Here is a 21,376-nt window from a genome sequence, read left to right on the forward strand (position 1 = left end):
TGCACGCTAAATTCAATACCATCTGTAGAAACACTGCCATTGAGTCAGATTGAAATGGATACGTGCATTAAAGCCATGCTGCATCTCATCTCATCCATTCCGCCACGATACATCAAGTACAACAAAGTGTTGTCTGCTCAGATTGATACAGCTATGAAGCAAGTCCATCATCTTCAAGTATCGCTGACTCATCTTCAATCCAACATCTCATCTACCCATAGCTCTGTCCATCACAAACCCTTACCAGTCACTTTGGATATTCAAACCACGTTTACGCAGTATCGCATTATGCAGGTGTTGTTCGAAGTATGGAAATCAGTTGGAAGACGATATGCTCCACATGTACGCACATTCAACGTATCCAATGTCGTAACACTACACAACGTAGATACGGCAGAACATTATCTCAACCGTCTCTGTTCATGGCGACGAATGATCGATACACATACTTGGAAAACCTTGACATTGGGTATGACACAACAAGAGCAGCAACTTTATTTCAAATCACCAGTTGCTGAATTACCATTCTCACAGCGATCTAAACTGCGTATATTGGGTCCACCAGCACTACCAAGTGGATTGTATCCACAAGCATGGGAATATTTAGTCAAACCACCATCAACACATATCATCAACGCTATATCATCCAATATTCATCATACTAAACCCAGTGATCTAACCACCAAATCTGTTTTACGTGAATTCCGACAATTATTCATGAATGCATTGTTAAAACACGAGCTATATACCGACTATGAGTTGAATATACTGCTGGACCAGTTATTGTGTTTACATGGATCCATGTATACACACCACGATGGCGAATCAACTCAGCCTGCCAATCGGTTCGATAAAGATCAGTTTGATGCTGTAGAATACCCATATGCATTGATTCGTGATTCGATTTGTAAAGAGTTTAATATGGGTTGGACAACAGCCAAGGATGGGCTCAATCCACTCAAAACAGACTTACCAAGTTTACCGAATGCTGCCAATAAACAACTGAGCCAGAATGATCGAGATATGGACAAGACAATCCAACAGGTCGATGGAACGCGTTGGCAGAGTCGAGTATTACACTGAGCAATGCAGTTAAATGGTGTCGGGTTGGTCAAGACTACTATTGGTAACTAGCTGCATACATCTACACCCATTATCAACTACCCAACATCACAGTGTGTACTTTCATGTTAACCTACTGTCATCAGCAGAATTAGACAGCAATCGAATAGTACACACTGCATCGTGAATAAAATGGATAACTGAACTAGTAGATTCAACATACGCTATTACAGAACAGATAGATGTGCAAAGTTTAAAACTGGTTATCCTCATTGCACAATCGACGAATGAGGTTTCCGACTGCTGGACTTTATCATAAACTGATATTTAGGTGTTGAGCAGTATGAGCCAGTCTGTTGTCATACAAGGTATTGACACATCAAATCAATGATTTCCATAACAGTATCTAATCGTATACCAACTTTGTATTGTCTACAGTTGGCCAGTGTGGAAATCAGGTACAACTGCAATACTAATGTAAAAGAATAAACATCAATCCTGACAGCCATTCGATTCATGATTAGATTGGAGGAAGATTCTGGGATCTGGCACTTCAAGAGCATGCCAAATACAATACTCAAGGAGTCTATGACGACTGTATGTCGTCCTTTTTTCGAAACGTAGATGAAAAGTATGGTTGTAGATGTACTTGGATTCCATGGTATGATCAGTGTTGAATTCAACTGTTTTTACAATAGAAAGGGACTTGAATGCATTTCTGTTGGCAAGGGAAATGGTTCTATTAGAGGACTCAAGGCGAGAGTGAGTTGGATTCAAGCCAATACAGCTTGCAGTACAAATGCTCGCATCTAATCGTTTTGTTATTACAGGGAATCATGATTGATATGGAAGAAGGAGTCATCAACCATATCTTAAGAGGACCACTGCAAGAAATCTTTGATCCATGGCAACACATTACAAGTGTTTCTGGAAGTGGTAACAACTGGGCAATGGGTCATCATGTATATGGTCCACAGTATAGAGATCAGATTCTTGAAGTTGTACGCAAACAGGCTGAATACTGTAACTCGCTGCAATCGTTTTTTATTATTGGATCCATGGGTGGAGGTACTGGATCAGGATTGGGATCATATCTATTTGGGTTATTGGAAGATGCATTTCCAAGCGTGTATCGGTTTGCATCGACAGTGATTCCTTCTCCAAATGATGATGTTGTCACATCTCCTTATAACAGGTAATATGAATGCATTTCAATAGTGAATTGGTTCGTGTTGTTCACTTTGAATCGTGTTCAAATATTGCTCGACATTCTAGTGTATTGTCGTTGCATAAAATGGCTCAGAGTGTCGATTGTGTGTTGCCAGTTGACAATCAATCACTATTGGCCATATACGAACGTATACAAGCACAATCGGAAATTGGACCACAAGGTAGACGTAAAGGTAGTGCCATTACCGATAGCGATGCACTAGCTCATACTGGTTTAATCAAAACCCCAATAAGTAAAAAAGCAGATGCATTTGACACAATGAACAACTTGGTTGCAAACCTATTACTTAACATGACAAGGTAATTTTGTACGAGTTTGCAAGGAATATCCAATACTTGAAATAGCTAACCGATTGCTTCAATCCAACAAAATCTAGTTCGATGCGATTTGAAGGCATGCTGAATGTGGATATCAATGATATTGTAACAAATCTGATTCCATTTCCAAAACTCAAATATCTCTTTTCCACCATGACACCACTGTATGCGTTAACTGATGTACAGATCCAACCTCGCAGGTATTGTAGATATACCTTGCTTTAAATGTGTTTTGATTGATATAAACCATTTGATTGCGTTGAATGAGTGACCAGGTTGGACCAGATGTTTACGGATGCATTTTCTCAAAACTGTCAGTTGATTTCTGCAGATCCTAGATCTAGCGTGTAAGTGGTTGGTGATGATTTATGCATATCATTTTACTGATTCATGTTGTCATTTGATAGTTACCTAGCAAGTGCGTTGATTGTTCGCGGTGCTGTCGAGATTTCAGATTTACGACGAAACATTGACAGGTATACTTGATGCACCTAAACCATTTTTCTCAAGAGTGTTCTACTGAGTGCCTTGCTACTATTCCTATTTCCAGGATGCAGAAAATACTCAAGTTTGTGCCATGGAATACCGATGGATGGAAGACTGGAATGTGCAGCGTGCCTCCACTTGGACAGGCAAGTCAGACGTGTCTGCAGCCTGATTTACACTCCATGACTACAAATATGTAAATCTAGTAGTTGATATCATTCAAAACTAAACTGACTTGACAACCTCGATATGATTTAGCCACACGCACTATTATCGCTTTCCAACAACTGTTGCATGCACCAAGTTTTTGGCAGAATGGATCAAAGGTTTACCAAACTGTATCGACGCAAGGTATGCAGCCAAAATTGGCTTTTGATTGCAATGATACATGTTTTAAATAGGTTGTTTTATACTGACAAACTGTTAGGCCAATCTACATCACTATTTGGATTATATGGAACAGCAGGAATTTATCGAGGCACGAGAATCGCTACAAAGTACAATCAAGGAGTACCAGCAATTGGAAACATCTGCTCGTCCCATTTCTAAAAAGTAATGAGTGTCCAATTGTAATGTATTGGACTGTGAATCAATAGACTGACACTTGAACTGAGTGAGTTCTAGTGTTGCAATTCAACTCTTTATACTATTGTTTTTAAATGTAGTTGATTTTAATAGTGTTGGATTGAGAATCAGTTGAGCTTGTGGATGGCTGAATTCATGAGATTTGAAAATATATTCCAGTTACAGCAAACCAATGTTCATATCTAGCCAAGACACCTGCTGAAACCTATTGATTTTTGAGTATTTCCATATATTGCTAGTTGGTGATGCTTGACATGTATTCAGTCATTAGTTTAAATGTTTACCAATAGCGAAACCAAGAGGTCAACCGCAAAGCCATCCATGTTTCAGTCTTTGAATATATTAAAAATTGAATCCAAGCCTTGATCAAGTTTACTATAATGGATCCAGAACCATCACAGCACAAGTCTGTGACTATCGAGTCTGCATCCACTCCTTATACGGATTCATCCACTCCGCCTTCTGCCAACTCGTTTAGATTTCCTTTATTGTCCCCACACCGACTGTCTTCGTCATCGCATGTACCAGAATCACCAGCACATCCGACTACATCCGCAACATCATCCAGCTCGGTGTTTTCTACGACGTCAGGGTTTCAACGAAAGCGTAGTTCATTGGTACCAGCGAGGTCTCATTATACTAGTCGATCAAATCAGGATTTAATACCAAGTGAGTTTGCATAATGACCAACAGATGTTTTAGAAACCAACTTGTACAAGAGCAAATGGAGTCCATTGTCAATGAGTTGAACAAGAGTTAACCTTTGGGTTGGTATTGACGGATAACTAGATTCGGCTATACAGGGTAGCATTTCTAGTTCAGTACACGATGTGGGAGTATCGCTTACCAGCAAGGAGATTCGTCAAGTATGATGTTGATCAATGCAGCCCTATATAGTTGTAATAGATGAATGCTGTGGAATATAGATGCACACACTAGATAACTTTGCATCCCTTAGGATTTATGCTTAGTTTCTAATATTGTTGGGTACTGAGCTGCTTTGGTCATTGGCTAACTTTTACCATTGCATTTCATAGCAAACTCACTCCTGGACAAAGAGAGAGTTGGATATGACGCTAGGGAGAGACTATTCCTACGACACAGTTTCAGAACACTCACTATTGGTTGGTGTGGGAAGTGAGATGGATGTAGATCATACCCCAGTATCAATGCATTCAGACAAACCCACTGCAGGCAATTCATATTCTGACTCGATTGTATTGGAGAAGTCAAGCCGATCTCCAAGTGTCAGTGTGTCACTGTTGAGCCAGCAAGTCATTACTCATCATAATAAGATTCTTGCTGATAGTGGGAAAAGTCTATTGCGTTCTCAGACTCCTACTCGTCTGATGATTCCTCCATTACATGTGACTTTGATTCCAGATTCTTCTGCAGTTGGTTGCAGTGAGAATGCATGCAGCAATGACGAGTCCAATGACGAGTCCAATGAAACCTCATTCTTACTGCCAACTCATCGTCAATCTGCTTCTCTCCAGTGTCCTGACTGCACTCATTCTCAATATGGTACATCTGCATCACAACGCTGCACATCCCATGAACATTCTCATGAACATCGCTTTTACCCCTCGTATTGGCTTCACCTACGTTCCCAATGCACACTCAAGACTGTAGGATCTGTTGCACAAACTGGTATTAAAGCTATTCCTGCCGTCTGCTTGGCTGTCATGCTAAATTTATTGGATGCCATGTCCTACGGAATCATCGTTTTCCCTGCTTCTAGCACTTATGTTCCTGATTCGGCTGTTCAGAGCGGCATCTCCATGTTTTTTGCAAGGTAAGTCTGTCTGCATTGTATCGTGTCAAATCTTCAACCCGTCTAATTCAACAATCGTAGCACAATTATTTCTCAGCTGATCTTCACTTGTGGTGGCTCGGCATTCAAGGGTGCTGTGGGCAGCATGATGATTGAAGTCATGCCTTTTTTGCATATCATGTGTGAAACAATTGTCAAGGAAATGTCTGGATCGTCTACACACGATATTACAGCAACCATTATGACCTCATATGCCATGAGCACACTTCTCACTGGTATCGTTTTCCTCATTCTTGGTATATTCAAGCTAGGCAGTCTGATCCAATTCTTTCCTCGTCATATCCTTATTGGGTGTATTGGAGGTATTGGTCTTTTTCTTATTTTCACTGGGATAGAAGTCACTTCAGATATCAAGCAAGAATTCACGCTTTCTTATCTATATCGTATATTTGAATTATCTGCATTCAAGTTATGGGGAACTAGTCTAGCTATTGCATTGCTATTGAAAACCATTCAGCAACATGTAAATTATAATCTCTTGATTCCTATATTCTACACGTGTGTTCCAATCGTGTTTTATACGATAACGTTTGCAATGGGATTATCCATCGAAACTTTACGTGCCGAACATTGGCTATTCGATTTACCAAACTCGTCTGAAATGCCCTACTGGACTTATTTTACCTATTTTGACTTTGGTGTTGTGAATTGGCGCGCTGTTGCTTGTAAGTCTATTTCTTGTGATTTTTGATAGATTGTGCACTGACATGGGTTTTCTATAGTAACTATACCGACACAACTTGCATTGATTTTCTTTGGTATTCTGCATGTGCCAATTAATGGTATTTATTATTTTTTGTAATGTATCGCTTGTATCATATGAATCTGTCATCCCACCTCGACACTAAACCAAAATTCATACAACTAGTGCCTGCACTGGCTATATCCACTAAGCAAGATGTGGACTTGTCATGGGAAATTATTGGTCATGGGTTGACAAACATTGGCGCTGGATTGCTAGGTGCACCACAAAATTATCTAGTCTACTCCAACTCGTTGCTGTATATTCGATCTGGAGGTGGATCTCGTATTGGTGGATTTATGCTGTTTTTTGCCACTGCATGGCTGTGGATAAAAGGCAGCATGGTGTTTTCTCTCGTTCCTTGCATCTTGGTTGGATCGTAAGTGTCTTTGTAAACATTTGCACAAGGATAAGAGTTGAATTTACAAGTCATGTATGCTAATTACCAAGCTTGATTTTAGACTGGTTTTTCATCTGGGCATCGATTTGCTACTTGAAAGTGTAGTTCATACGTGGTTTATTGGGATCAATCGACTTGAATATGCAACTATTTTGCTCATTATCGGTGTCATGGGTGGTATTGGGTTTACTGAGGGTATTGTTGTTGGAATTATTTTTGCGTGCGTCTTTTTCGGTAGGTTTATATTTGATTTTCCTGTTCATCCGAGTCTTTACCCAACACGTTTGAACTGACATATTTGCAATTCTATGACTTTTCAACCAGTGGTAATGTGTTCACAGCGATCCATCATTAGAGCAAGTTTTACTGGTTCTCAGCTTCGTTCAACGGTGCATCGTCTCTATCGTCAACAGATATTTCTTGATAACTGCGGAGATCAAATTCATGCAATTAGGCTTCAAGGATTTATATTTTTTGGAACACTGAATCAGCTTGAAGTGCATATTCGATCCGTGTTTATCGATACACCCGAGACTAAATTTGTCGTGGTTGATTTTGGGCTAATACATGGAATCGATTACTCGGCCTTGGAATCTTTTCAAAGGATCCGGCGAGTAATTAACCAAAGAAAAGCTCATTTAGTGTTTTGTGGGCTAGGCATGCTATATAGAGATGTGATCAAGTCTGGCGTGTTTGACGGAGTTGAAGATGACGATGCAGTTGAACCATATGTTGATGTGCATAATTTCAATACTTTAAACGAGGCATTGGAGTGGTGTGAAAACGTTCTACTAGAAGCATACTATAAAAAAAGTAACCGTTCCATTATGTTGGGTAAGATCAAACCGTTGTTGAACCGACTACCTGTTGAATCATTTTAAACTAACGGGTTGTAATTGAATTGTGGTTTTAGAAGGTAAATCTGTGGCTATACCAACAAATTACCACTCGAATGTTACAGATACGCATTTTGTTACCCCACGCGCACAACAGGCATGTGCAGCAGCATCTCTTGTGATCAGCAAGCATCCACACCCAAAACAGCAATCTCATAATACAGTAGCTCGACCTGTTTCTATTCTTCTTCAGGCATTTTCTGAAGGTTCTCCATTTGAACCACTTTTAGCAGAACTCTGTGGTTCGAATTTTGAGCTCATTGAAGTTGCTGCAGGAGAAACGCTATATACTCTTGGAGACGACGCAACAGAGTTGTACGTGATTGAGGAGGGTGAATTGGTTCTTATGATTCCAGAAAAACATGGAGCTGGGCAAGTGGTTGAGACGATGCTACCAGGTACAATGGTAGGAGAAATCGAAATGTTTACAGATCGACCAAGGATGTGTTTACTGAAAGCAACGCAAGATGCTCTATTGTGGCGACTAAGTCGAGATGCATTTGAACGACTTTGCAAAGATAATCCAGCGTTGATGCTGACATTTGTTACCAAAATAGCATTGGCATATGATGCAGTTCGATACTTTAATACGCTAAAACATTGGACGCAAGTGGGTTGATCAGTTTAATAGTTTTAAATAAACAAACGTATTCCTCAATTCGTTTTACAACTGTATTTGCTTGAAATAGAAATACTTGTATTATCTTGCAAGGATTGTCTTTTGTTTCATAATCAACACTAGTCGAATATTCACATTTAATGGAAATTGATTCAACATTCTCAATTCATTGACACGACGTCCGTTATACATGTTTTTAAATGAGTTTTGTTTAAACTCGAATACTGGAATACGAGATGATTTCATGCAGACATACCATGATCGTACGAGCATATACTGACGGTGCTACGAGTTTGTTGGTCAACTCATGTATGACTGCTCCAGTGATGGTGTCAGAGTTGTGTTTGTTATCACTGGTACGCTATCATCAAAAACTCGATTAATCAAATACTCGGCATTCTGTGATCAGTCACTCCAACTCAAATACCAGCACCACATGATTGTCAACTGATTGCTTGTCAGTCAGTAGTTTGATCAATACACCACCACATATCCATGTATATCCATGTATACACATTGTTGTCAGTTACATCGAGTGTTTGTTCAAGTAGGTCGATTCAGATGAGTTGCATATAACTGACTAATCCAGCATCCATCCATTGTCAAACAACCATAATGCATAATACCACCAAGTGTGCGATTACACACGCACTGATCAGTCGTTGCACAGTATGTACCGGCCAATGTCCAGCATATGTGTGTTTTCAACTAAATTGTAGCGTATAGCATCAGTTGCAGTCCATGACATATCCACACGATCCAACATGACAAATCATGTATTGTAAGTCCAAGATTGATCAAAAGCTTGATCACAGTAAACACAGCATAGTGTTGCATATCAGACTCGATATATCGAGTGACAATTGCACATTTGTTGATGGTTGTAATAGTCCATTCGTATCACCTGAATAAAATAGTATAGTGATACCAATGAGTTGGTGTCAAATGGAGTGGGTTGATTGGTAACCCAAAATGACAAATATACACAATCGCGTGGATTCATAAATGACATTGCAATGGTTAATACAATACAATACAATGCATAGTAGTTGATTGGTGTAGTATAATCAAACCATCAGTATAATACACTATGGTTTGGCAATACATGATGTTTATTGAATAAGCGACATTGAATGCAACACAAATAACAATTAAACCAACACGCAATACACGCTGCGTTACAACATATACTGGATGATGCTGTCGATAGTTTACTGAGCTGCAACAATGTGACGAGTCTATGGTTGAAGGGTTTATTACCAAACACCAAAATCTGGAGAACGACACCATACTCGGATCGTGGCAATCATTGTGGTAAACGATAGTAGAAATGATCAAAACATTTCTTGAATCCAGGATATGATTTAGCGTTTATCGTACCGTCAGAGTTCGTTGATCCAATCGGATGGTGTTTCGTAAAGTAATCTCCAAGCATCGTTCGTGTTTTAGCATTTTGCTGATTCGTATGCGAATACTCCTTGATGAGCTCCTTCATCTGTCTTTTGAGGCTTTTAAAAATCCCAATGGATCCAACAAGCGTAGATTTGAGTTTGATTATCTCTGATTTACTGCTTGAAGGGTCACTCTTTAAATGGTCAAATTTTTCCTTGAGCTTACTAACCACTTCCACTTGATCTTTAATCTCGGTTTTTTTCTCGCTAGTATCTTGTAGCAGTCTTTCAAGTCTACGTACACCGTTTGCAAGTGATTCAATCAGTGTGATTCCATCAAAATCAATTGGGTAGCAATCAGACATATATACACTATATGGATCGAATAGTTTCGTCAAGTCAGGTCCGCTAGTTTCAGTCGCACTAGGAGATGTCGATGAAGTGCTGGTTGCAGTACTTGTAGTCGAACTGGCAAGAACTGGGTCGGCAACAGTGACCGAGCAGGCAAGCAGGATCGATGACAATATGGCGATTGAAAGTTTCATTTTTACTGGTTTGGTCGAGCAAGTTGTAGATTATCATTTGGCAAGTTGATGTTTAGTTGTATTTATATATTAGTGTATAGTATTGCAAGCATGCTTTTTAAACTACCGTCCTAAGGGATTTGTGTTATTATCAAGGTTAGTGTTGACCCAGTGTTACTGTAAGGGTAGTTTAAGGGAGTTGTGTTTACATGATGATTCGTTGTTGAAGCTGGAAGTTTAATATTAGGGTTGAATTTCATGTAGAAGTGCTTTGTGGCATCGTAATGCGGCAAGTATACTGTGTTATCACATGATGAACACAAGCATTATTCATACACACCGTTGTCATACAATCACATTTATAGCAATACAATAATATGTTTGACACGATCATATTACACCGATCGAGTACCGCGTACACCAAACCGACCCAGTGGTATGTGAATGTTGCGGTTTGACCAAATCACAATCACCCATATTATCGACTGTTCAACTCGTTGACATTCAAACCGTGCAATCACTAGTCACAATATAATGGTTGACTGACTTGTTTGATTGACCTGACATATTGACACTTTGCAAACCTTGACTTGATTCATCAACTTGGATATTCATATAATATCGGGTTTGTATCATCACGTTGGACTCGTTATCAAACACCTTGATGTGTCCATGCAACACAAACTTGATATACACACATTAGTTACTGTTTGACATGAATGGGTCGATCATACATACCAGACAGTGCAACTGTATTAGTTGTATGATACAATCAATCATGGTTGATTCATCACCATTAAATATCAAATGTTGATCACGTATACATTGATTTGTAATTGCATGGTCCGTTGGCAATACACACTATGATATGATTGACAAGTTGTTGATTTGCAGTAATCAGATGTGCATCACCTGTAACATTGGATGCAATTGACGAGTTGTAACCACCAGTCAACAATCATCGATATGTTGGTGATTGTATTGACTACATGATTGGTATTGATTAGCTGTCATGATTGATTGGTGGACAATACAATCCACACTGATTATGACGTGTTGCAACTGGTTGGTATATGCAGACTCGACTGATAATCGAGTATATGTTGATGTGTAACTCTGTCACTGTTGGTTTGGATTGGTCATTGCTACTGCTTGTATATGCAGTGTATACATGTGTGATGTATTGGATATCGGTGTTGTGTATGTTGTTGAACCTGTTGGACAATATATTGTCATGTCGTATCAATCGCACCACATTTAGACTACAGTCATTGATTGGTTGGTTTAATGATCGACTCGACTCACATTTACACAACTTGTGGCAACATTCAACTGTAGTGGTCACAAATATGCATTGTTGATCGACACGCATATATCTACATGTATCAGACTCGGACATGGTATATATCAGTTGCATATACCAGTCACTGATGCAATTGATGATGATCGATTAATCAATCAATTGGATATCAACACCAATGTCAGCTCATTACCACATGGATACTTGCAGTTGTGACCTGTATTCAGTCAGTAATACTGTATGTCGTGACTCGATACAACACATCATGATATATTGGACAATTGTATTGCAATACGGTCAATGGCATGCTAGTGATTTGTTGTGCTGTCTGACTGCGTTTATGGGTCGATCAGTGTCAATCAGTAATGCATTTGTATTGGTCATGACTTGTGTGCAGTAATCTGGCAGTATTGTGATGTATGATGTCATGATCAATGCAAAATATCACTTGATCAAGCATGGCAATTGTGACTGATTACAATCTATAATTGGATGTGGAATACAATCACAACCAGAATCGGCAGGATATTGGGTGACTTTGTGTGCAATAACCATTATTGGTAGTTCAATCAGAATATATACCAACAATAACCAATCGTTGCATAGTTGTCAATATCTATATAACATTGTATTTAAATCTGCATGATAGCAAGTCATTGAACAACCCGACCTGTATACAAAATGGATACTGGCCAAAAAACATGACTAATCGAATAATCAGTCAAGTATTTGATATACAGTGACAGTATATGTTGTAGTAATGGATTGTATATGTGATGATAATTATCCATAAGCAGGGTGATACTACCTGATTATTAAATACATCACCGCAATTGGAAATATCAACACAGCATACTAGTGAAGTTGATTTTCCACCAACAACGATGCTTGTATATTGATTCGCCCTACAGGGTGTTTCTGGGTTTGTCAACCCTATATGGTGTTTTTGGTATTTTCTGTGATTATTTATTTGGAAAATGTTGATTGTCGCCCTTGAAGCTGCCGTCATTATAAAACGGCAGTCATGTACCAGATTCACGACACTCTCATCACACTACTTGATACAATGCTGATTACTATAGAATGCGTTCTACTTGCGTTACAAGCGGTTGCTGCAGTTCGACTTGCATTACATTCACCTTTTGAAATTACCAGTCAATCAAACAATAGGCTATCAAAACGATCACCCGTTCAATTGGGTGGTGGTATTGGTCGATGTTTCAAGATAAAAGTCAATGTTAATGGAGTCAGTGTATGTATCATGTCATGAATTGTAGTTTGATATCAATAATACCACGTTTAATCAATCTAACACTTGTTTAAAATAGTTGAATTTACAAGTCGATTCAGCAGCTTCTGATATAGTGGTACCAATTTCTAGTTCAAGAAGCAGTGTAGGTTTGACTTCAAAAAGTACTCTAAATGAGGAAGGTATTATGATAGAGTACAAAGGCGAAGAGTATAAAGGAGTTACTTCCACAGCCGCTGTGACGATTCCGGGTACCAAGATAATTGGCATGGATTTACCAGTAATAGCAATTCAAAAACAATCGCCAGATCTAATTGGCATTGGTGGAAGAATCGATCAAGGAATATTTGGCTTCGCCTATTCTTCGTTGTCAGATCAACATCCACAATCCACTGCGATGGATGTTTTGTACAATAGTGGTATCATTCCTAAAAATGAGATTGGTCTTCAAATATGTCCGTATGGAATGCTTTCAGAAAGCTTCATCAATATAGGAAACACGGGTGTAACTCCAAAATGTGGAACGGATGGAACAAGTGTTGCATGGGTACAATCACCATCAGCCGATCATCATACTGTCAACATCAAGAGTATACTAATCAATGGCAAACCAGTGGAGCTGCCTGCTGGATTTCAAAAAAAAGTGGAAAACGGACGTACTTTGTACTCGTATCTACAAACATGCTTTTTATATATGCGTTTTCCCAAAGTAGTCGTGGATGTGCTGATCAATACTATTCTTGATAGTGATGCGATCACTGTCAAAACTATGTTTAGAAACGATCACCTCGGCAAAAGAAAAATCCAAAGGAAATTGCGGAAAAATCATTTAATGTCCGAATCCAAATACAATATCAATTGGGACATGATGCCAACGATTTCAATCGTAATGTATTCTGAAACCCCTGTAACTGATGACAATCGCAACTCCGTTGTAACGATCACACTGAGTCCTAGAGACTATATGTGGAGATATGATTCTAAACATGGTAAATATTTGATAATTGTATGTAATGTGTGTTGTTTGATTAACCTGACTAATATAATGTTGGATTATAGTTAGATTTGCTGTAGCAGTTGGTTCAAATGATTATGCAACTCTTGGTACATCATTTATGGTTCGACTTGGATTGACATTTGATTTACAAAATACACGCATTGGGTTTGGTCCTGGATGTGGATGCGAAGTCTCGACTGATGGATATCCTATTATTTCAAACAGTGATCGAGTGCTCTGGTCACCATCACAGTAAGTTGTTTGATATTGATGTGTGGGTGTGTGAATTGATATTGATCATAAATTTGATGTATACTGTTAGATTGCCTGAACGACCAAGTACTTCAAGTTCAGATGTCACATCTACTCCTGGGAGATCATTTTCGCGACTTGGTAGTACTCTCCGTGGTAGCACTCGTCGTGGTAATAAGCATTCAAAAGTTAGATACGAGAAACTTGAGGGATAAACAGATATAGCAATAAAACTGGTTATTGTTGCATAGTACCATGACTATCACACTCCATTAGCATGTGTGATCATATTGCACCAATTGACCAGTATACGATCACTGCATACATCAACATATGGTACTTGACACACTACAAAGTTGATACTACAACTGATGTGTGTGATCAGTCAGGCTATTGATGCAACCATTTTGACACCACAATCAACGAGTCAAACCAGTCAAATTGGTCGGATCTGATATCAACACGCATGACTATTGTTGGTATTGATATTACATGTGTCAATACGACATGACAAGCAATATCATATCGACACAATACACAATGCATGTCAGCATCATCAATGTGTACAACTATGCAATATACAATCAACTGTATTGTATTGGAAATACAAGTGTCAATGTGCAATATGATATGATACCAACCAAGACTGTAGAATAATCACATACAATATCAAATATTCAATATCAAATGGTAATTATATTTCATTCAAGCAAAAATACAATGGACTCGGGTCAAAACCAGTCCGGATTAGCAATCAAATCAATTGGATGAATCGTCACGGTTGGATTAACAAAATAATTTAACTTTATCTTCAAGTTTGGACAAAGTTTTTTGTGTGTTGGATCAAGCTGCTTGTATACTACATGATGTTTGAATGGGTTAAACTGTAGGCGTTTCATTCGATAACAAGGACGAGGCGAATTTTCATGATGTTGTGGTGAACTTTGGATCCCACTAGTAGAAGTTTGCTGAGATTATGACTGTTGATTTGGTACAGAACTAGGAGATGCGTCGACGGATTGTGTATGAGCATCGGCTGTTTCCAAGCCCGAATTTTCTTTGAGCAAGCTATCTTCAAGTAGTACTTTGATTGCGCGCAATTTTGAATAAAGTTGAGAGTTACTGCAACATAAATACATGCAACTTTCTTCAAGATCACAAAGAATCTGATATTGGGCTTTAATTTCAAGCTCAAGCTTTTTAAGCACTTTCCTGTGCCTTGGACCATGTAGGTGCTTCCAAAATTTGCGTTTCAAATCCTGGTATTCCCTCTCTAGCCATGTTACCAAATTTTCTTGACACATTTCTTCAAATTCTACCAGTTTTTGCGTTTTCGTTACTTGCTCGCAATTTTCTTCTGTTTCTACATATTCTTTGATTAAATCCATAGTGCCCTTTGATGACAGACCAAGATCAACTGAAGGTGTAGCTTGTGCACTGGTAATGACGGTTGAAGTGCTAGATTCGGTACTTGTAGTCGAGCTGGAGAAAATTGGAGTAGCTGTGGTAACTGAGCAAACAGCCAGGATCGATGACAAAGCAATTGTGAATTTCATTGTGTTGATTTGGTTGAGCAAGTTGTAATGTCATCCACCAGGTCGGTTTGGTGTCGTATTTATATCCATTGTTGAGTGAATGGTATTAAAAGCATATTCCCTGAATGAGCACCCTAAGGAACTAGTGCTGCTGTCAGGGTTGGTACTGATTTATTGTTGTCAATGTCAAAACTTGAAGGGATATCCCTTCGTATGGTGATCCTCAATCCTGGTTAACTGTTGTTTGATTATGCATTCGAGTGTCGTATGGTTGATTGATTGTAGTTTCCACCCTTTTATATCTTAAAAAGGGCTAGTAAGCTACAGCCTGGGAAATCAATGCATGTTCAAAATAATATTGCATAGCCTGTGTAACTGAGCTGGCATTCAGTTATTACATGAACATCAATATGTGCTATGATGTTCATGCTTTCCAAATGGCTCAGTTGATTAGCATGATTCAAGCATGCTATGGCTTAGTGATGCTTTGCATTCAACTCGACACAACAGCCATCACTACACATTACTCAATAATTCAATCAATCAACTGAATCAATACAATGCAATTCATGTTGCAACCACAATGTCACATTGATGATCAATGACTTGCAACTGTTGTGTTGGTATTGTATGTTGTGTGCTATTATATCAATATCGATTGTCACTATATAGTTGTATCAACCACAAATCATGATCATATGTCATGGTTGACTCGTATTCTGGATTGATGCACTCATTCCATTGCATTGTATTCCATTCCATCACTCGAACACAAACATCGTATGACTTGTTGATTGCTAATACCCATATTGATCGAATACACACTACATGACACATGTCAGGTTAGCGTATACATTCCACTATATAGCACATCATGTTGCTGATATCACGCATTGTGATTCAACAGTCAATCTGTATTCGAGTTCAACTACAATTGATCGTGTCAATCATAATATACACGACTAATTGTAGTCGAGTTGATCCGACTGAATAGAGTCCGAGTCATCATGTTCATATCAAACCATTGTAAACCATGACAAGTCTATTGCACAACTCCACTTGTGTTGATTACAACATGCTATTCATAAATGTATTATATTGTCCTGTAATAACTGTACATGATTGTACATGGTTGTTTGGAACCAGTAGCTACGTCGATTGATATCCACAATATGATCCAGTAGTCGTCCAGATTGTGTGTTGTATTTGGTGTGTTGGGTGATGATATCAACCTGTAGTCAAGGTTTGACTATCTGAACATGTCGGTGACTTTTTACCAACTGTGTGCAACTCGATGTCCAATATCGAGTCATGTCATTGGTCAATTGATTGGTTCAATTCATCAGTGGGTTTGCTGGATTCATGTGGTGTGCAGCACTTTCAAGAGTATGTTGATTCTGTTGCAGTATTGGAACTTTGTAAACGGATCAACATACTAACCTGACCATGATTGTGGTGGTTATTGCAGTCGAGTTGTAAAGCTTATTCTGGCAATCATTGATGGTTTGGACAATCGTTTGGATGTCAGGTTACGGTATCCTGATTGACAACTCGACTCGGATACAACTTATTTGGACAATTACTGATCGATGTACTGGTCAATGAACTAGCAATCAATCAACACATTGACAGATTTGCCATCCCAAATGGAAACAACGACAATCCAGTTGTAATCCATATTGAGCCTTGAATTCAAACAGTCGTGAATCAAAGCATTAATAAACTACAAAAACAGTCCAATATGCCAACTCGCATTTATCCACAACTCGATACGTGATGTTCAAATGTCTAATATTCAGACTGTGCTGATTGCAATTGTGGTTGTAATTGTGGTTGTGTGTAAATATCAATCCAATACTCGATTCAATACTTGATTCAACTTGAGCATGTACAGTTTTGTAGTAATCCATTTGATCACATTGACAGAATCAAACAATGATCTGATTCAACAACACCGAATGATGCATCCATATCACTTGTATCAATCAATTGTACACAATCAGTCAATATAATCAACAATCACTGTCATGATTGATTCAATTTATTCAATTCATTCAATTTATTCGATCCATTTAATTGCATAGATCTGACTGGCATTACAACTCATTGTTGTAAAATCACAACCTCACAATTCACCACCAACGACTAGAATCATACACCCGCTCATATATGTCCTTGTTGTATGCCGCTGTGATTTGAGTTCGGTCATTTGTCAATTCATCTCGATAGTGTTTGGCTTCAGCTGGTGATTGAACACCTTGAATATACTGCGTGATATCATTCCACAGTTCAGGCGGTACGTGTGCCTTGTCAAGACTCGAGTTGTACCATTGTGGTTGTTGTGGAGCCACATGCGCAGTCGAAACAATCCGACAAGATGGATTCACTACAAAAAATGTCAGAATTTTGCAGTGTCCTGGTTGAGTTGGATCTGCAAGTTCAAATGATTGTTCTTTGTGTTGGTATCGATTGGGATAAACTACACATCGACCATTTGGTAACTCAAGCGATCCTATATATTGATTATATGGTGATTCTTGATCAATGTCATACACATCTTTCCAATACATATCAGATGCTTTTTGATATTCAAAACGATCAACAGCCACGCGGAAATCGAGTTTGGGTGTGGTGATATTTTCCACGTCGTAGTAATACAGTCCAGTTGCAACAATTGATTCGTTAATTGGACCTTCATTGTGCCAGTTTCCCTCGTCGTATTTAGGTTTGGATGGTGTCAATTGAATGTTGGTGAGTTTGACAATGACTTGTAGATTACGACCACGCAGTGATACTGGTTTTGCTGATTTATAATTGGGTTCAAAATGTTCTGGAAGTGTTGGTACATACACGGGACGAGTGACTCGAGTATTTGGCTGCATACCACCACGATCTGACTGACTTGGTAACTCATATCCATTTGTGCCATTGCGAATATCAATATACTTGAACAATGGATGTATCGTTCTGAACAGACTTTCAAACATTGGGACAAAACATTTGAATATTTTGGCAATGCATTTGTACATGTCTCGATGCCATATCGGATTCAGATTGTTGATGTATGAGTTGATGGTCACACTGCCATCCTGTTCGACACGGAATTCACTCGGAAGCCATTGAAACTTGCATGATATAAACTTGGGTTCACCTTCAATGATGGGCACATTTGAAACAAGTCGAGTCGATAACAATATATCGCATGGTACCATTGTGGTGTATTTGAGTCGTATACTCAGTGGTACAATCATCGTTTGTCCATATACAACACTGTACATTGATGCATCAATCAGATTGTGCACCATTTGACCAGTGTTGTGATTTGATCCATGTTCAATATCCGATACATTTGTCATCAATCGCGTGTATACATTGTCAGGTATGCCATTGTCCAGTATATACGTCAGTTCAACAGGTCCTGGGACAATTGTACCAAATCCATCACTGCCACTACAAACAAGTTGTTTGACAAAAACCTCGAGTTGTTCCAATGCAAGATTAAATGTTGATGGTGATATATTCCGATCGAGTGAGTCAGCCTTCCATTGCTCCACAATATGCTGGTTTGTGATATCGATCCACCACATGGGTTTGCAAAGTATAGATTGCAGATACTGGATATACTGCATTTCGACAAGTGTGCGCACCTCTCCATGTTTATATCCAGCCATTCCAGATTTCATATCAATTTCGGCATTGTCGTTGTATGGCTGAATACTTGAACTAGCAACATGAACCCGATGCTGGAAACACGTTTCAATGATCTGGCCAGCAACCCTCTTGTTTACGTGGTCAGCAGCATCCGATTTTACAATAGCCATCAGATTTTCAAACATCCCGCCTTGATCCAACTCGATACGTATTGAACTGTCGGGATGATTGTCGGCAAAATCAACAAGTGTCCTGAGTAGGTTTACAATACCAGGATCACCACCAGAATTATGCAAACATAGATATCTACGTGAATAAATAGTGATGAGCTGCTTTACAATTCCATATTCTTGAAACACCTTGATCATCTCGGCCTTGTTTGTAGATTTCTGAATCATGTCGCTGACATTATCAAACAGGCGAAAAGAGTAACCCATGCGGAGATCACACACTGATATCGTCAATTGCTCAAAAATCAACGATCGTGCAAGTGATACAGGAAAGTCGTGCATTTTGGATGCAACTGTTCCAGCCATTCTGATCATGCGTGTTTTTAGTTCAGAGTCGTTGCTGTATCTGATACACAAGTCACTAAACATTTGAATCAATCCCGACCTTATCAACTCGGTTGCAATTGCTTCACAATCTGCATAGTTGTAAAAATTCTCGATAGTATCAATACTTTGATCAATCACTATTTGATCGACACTCCTGTATTCATGTCATATCAATCCAACCATGTCAAATTTACCAATTGTAATGACTGGACACACATTCATGCATAACACCACATACCCGAGCGTATTGACCAGTGCTGGAATGATGCCACATTTCACTGCTTTTACTCGGTCATGACGATGGATCTTCCAAAACATGGTTTTGATATTTCTAATAAACCCAACAGCAACTGAACCATCGGATGATTCCAGTCGTGAAACGAGTCTTGACAACACGATGCCAAACTAATGATATTGTTCAATGTCAAGTATACAATTAGATCAACAAGACATGACATGACACTGTCCAAACTGATCCAATATTGTATCATTGTAAACATACATTATCATCGTCAATATCATGACAAACTTCCAAGAACAGGTCAATCGCCAATCTGAGCATTTCTTGATCGGAATCGTGAACAATAATCTCAACCATTGGCTTAAAATCAAATTGATCCTTATTGCTCCAGAATTTATGGCTGAACTTTATACATGCGTTTATCGCCTATATGCATATTGACACTAGATGAGTTAAATGTCAATCATTTGATCAATATCAATCATGACTTGCCATCATTTTGACTTGACGGTTTGGTGATTGCATGAGTTGTACAATTTGGTTGCTTAGTCGTTGTGATACTTTGAACTCATGATTATAGTACACCATTCTCAAAAACACTACAGTAAACTCCATTACTTTGATCTACACAACACATGTTGATTAGTTTAGTCATGAACAGCAATCCATTATTGTTACAATATATGAATACCTGTAAACTGGGTCGATTATACTCCAAATACTCGGCTGTGATATCTTCCAATTCAATACTCTGTAAGCGCTGCAGTGCATCTGTAGACTCTGTCACTCAAAACCAACACAAAGTCAGCAACAGTTTGAATGCATCAATAATACAATGACTATTAAACTTACATGAATCATGTTCTTCCAATTCCAGTATCAACACAAGCAGTCTGTCCCATATTTCATCAGCCTTGTATAGTTGAGCATCCGCTGTTAACAGTTTCAAATCTTCCAGGTGTTTGATCAACTCTTTCATAACATCATCCAACTTCATGTTTGATAAAATTAGTAAAGTTGAATTTTGATCAAGTTTTGATGACAATTTCATTCATGCGAATGTCCAACAATTGCCAAGAATTGTTCATGTTTGGATTGTTGTAAAACACACAAACGAGTTGTTCCATTTTAGTATTGTTTTGATCAGTTTTTTGTAACAAAATTGGATTGTTATCAAACATGCATTTAGAAATACTGTAAATTAATATTCTGAATGTGATCGTTGTAGATTTGGTTCAATAAACAAGTTAGTTTACTACAACACATGGTAATGGATTACTAAACATCATCATAAATCAGATGGACTGGACTGAGATGAGATCAATGACAATCGCATTACAGTGTGTGGTGATTAAATCATCGAGTATTCCCAAATACAAACTTGAATGAAAAGTCTTGCCACAAGACTGATCAACTGTATTACTGTTTACACTGTGGTATTATTGATGTATTGGAATATTTGATGTTCAGATACACAATGATAATGGTAGTACAAATCATGGCAGTT

The 21,376-nt window shown here is 38.5% G+C and overlaps 7 protein-coding genes across 7 annotated transcripts; 4 read left to right on the plus strand and 3 right to left on the minus strand.

Moving 5' to 3' along the window:
- Positions 1-54: 54 nt before the first annotated feature.
- Positions 55-3,296, plus strand: BATDEDRAFT_92466 (uncharacterized protein; the record flags this gene model as incomplete). The annotated part of the gene is made up of 9 exons (XM_006682619.1): positions 55-1,044; positions 1,587-1,693; positions 1,761-1,824; positions 1,893-2,257; positions 2,338-2,592; positions 2,670-2,810; positions 2,886-2,957; positions 3,018-3,086; positions 3,161-3,296. The coding sequence occupies 9 exons, from the start codon at positions 55-57 to the stop codon at positions 3,294-3,296; spliced, it is 2,199 nt and encodes a 732-aa protein (XP_006682682.1).
- A 115-nt stretch (positions 3,297-3,411) lies between these two features.
- BATDEDRAFT_92467 (uncharacterized protein) lies at positions 3,412-3,652 on the plus strand (the record flags this gene model as incomplete). Its single annotated transcript, XM_006682620.1, has 2 exons — positions 3,412-3,447; positions 3,524-3,652. 2 exons carry the CDS (start codon positions 3,412-3,414, stop codon positions 3,650-3,652), a joined length of 165 nt encoding a protein of 54 aa, XP_006682683.1.
- Positions 3,653-4,061: 409 nt separating this feature from the next.
- BATDEDRAFT_28254 (uncharacterized protein) lies at positions 4,062-8,172 on the plus strand (the record flags this gene model as incomplete). The annotated part of the gene is made up of 10 exons (XM_006682542.1): positions 4,062-4,350; positions 4,471-4,547; positions 4,719-5,476; positions 5,537-6,180; positions 6,238-6,297; positions 6,384-6,636; positions 6,719-6,891; positions 6,982-7,491; positions 7,571-7,573; positions 7,619-8,172. 10 exons carry the CDS (start codon positions 4,062-4,064, stop codon positions 8,170-8,172), a joined length of 3,321 nt encoding a protein of 1,106 aa, XP_006682605.1.
- A 1,306-nt stretch (positions 8,173-9,478) lies between these two features.
- Positions 9,479-10,108, minus strand: BATDEDRAFT_92410 (uncharacterized protein; the record flags this gene model as incomplete). The annotated part of the gene is made up of 1 exon (XM_006682663.1): positions 9,479-10,108. The coding sequence occupies one exon, from the start codon at positions 10,106-10,108 to the stop codon at positions 9,479-9,481; it is 630 nt and encodes a 209-aa protein (XP_006682726.1).
- A 2,303-nt stretch (positions 10,109-12,411) lies between these two features.
- BATDEDRAFT_28256 (uncharacterized protein) lies at positions 12,412-14,100 on the plus strand (the record flags this gene model as incomplete). The annotated part of the gene is made up of 4 exons (XM_006682543.1): positions 12,412-12,639; positions 12,716-13,625; positions 13,696-13,885; positions 13,956-14,100. 4 exons carry the CDS (start codon positions 12,412-12,414, stop codon positions 14,098-14,100), a joined length of 1,473 nt encoding a protein of 490 aa, XP_006682606.1.
- Positions 14,101-14,859: 759 nt separating this feature from the next.
- BATDEDRAFT_92409 (uncharacterized protein) lies at positions 14,860-15,441 on the minus strand (the record flags this gene model as incomplete). Its single annotated transcript, XM_006682664.1, has 1 exon — positions 14,860-15,441. One exon carries the CDS (start codon positions 15,439-15,441, stop codon positions 14,860-14,862), a length of 582 nt encoding a protein of 193 aa, XP_006682727.1.
- Positions 15,442-17,552: 2,111 nt separating this feature from the next.
- BATDEDRAFT_30871 (uncharacterized protein) lies at positions 17,553-17,990 on the minus strand (the record flags this gene model as incomplete). Its single annotated transcript, XM_006682578.1, has 1 exon — positions 17,553-17,990. The coding sequence occupies one exon, from the start codon at positions 17,988-17,990 to the stop codon at positions 17,553-17,555; it is 438 nt and encodes a 145-aa protein (XP_006682641.1).
- Between the last annotated feature and the right edge of the window lie 3,386 nt (positions 17,991-21,376).

The sequence above is a fragment of the Batrachochytrium dendrobatidis genome (genome assembly GCF_000203795.2).
Source record: "Batrachochytrium dendrobatidis JAM81 unplaced genomic scaffold BATDEscaffold_17, whole genome shotgun sequence".
Classification (NCBI taxonomy): domain Eukaryota; kingdom Fungi; phylum Chytridiomycota; class Chytridiomycetes; order Rhizophydiales; genus Batrachochytrium; species Batrachochytrium dendrobatidis.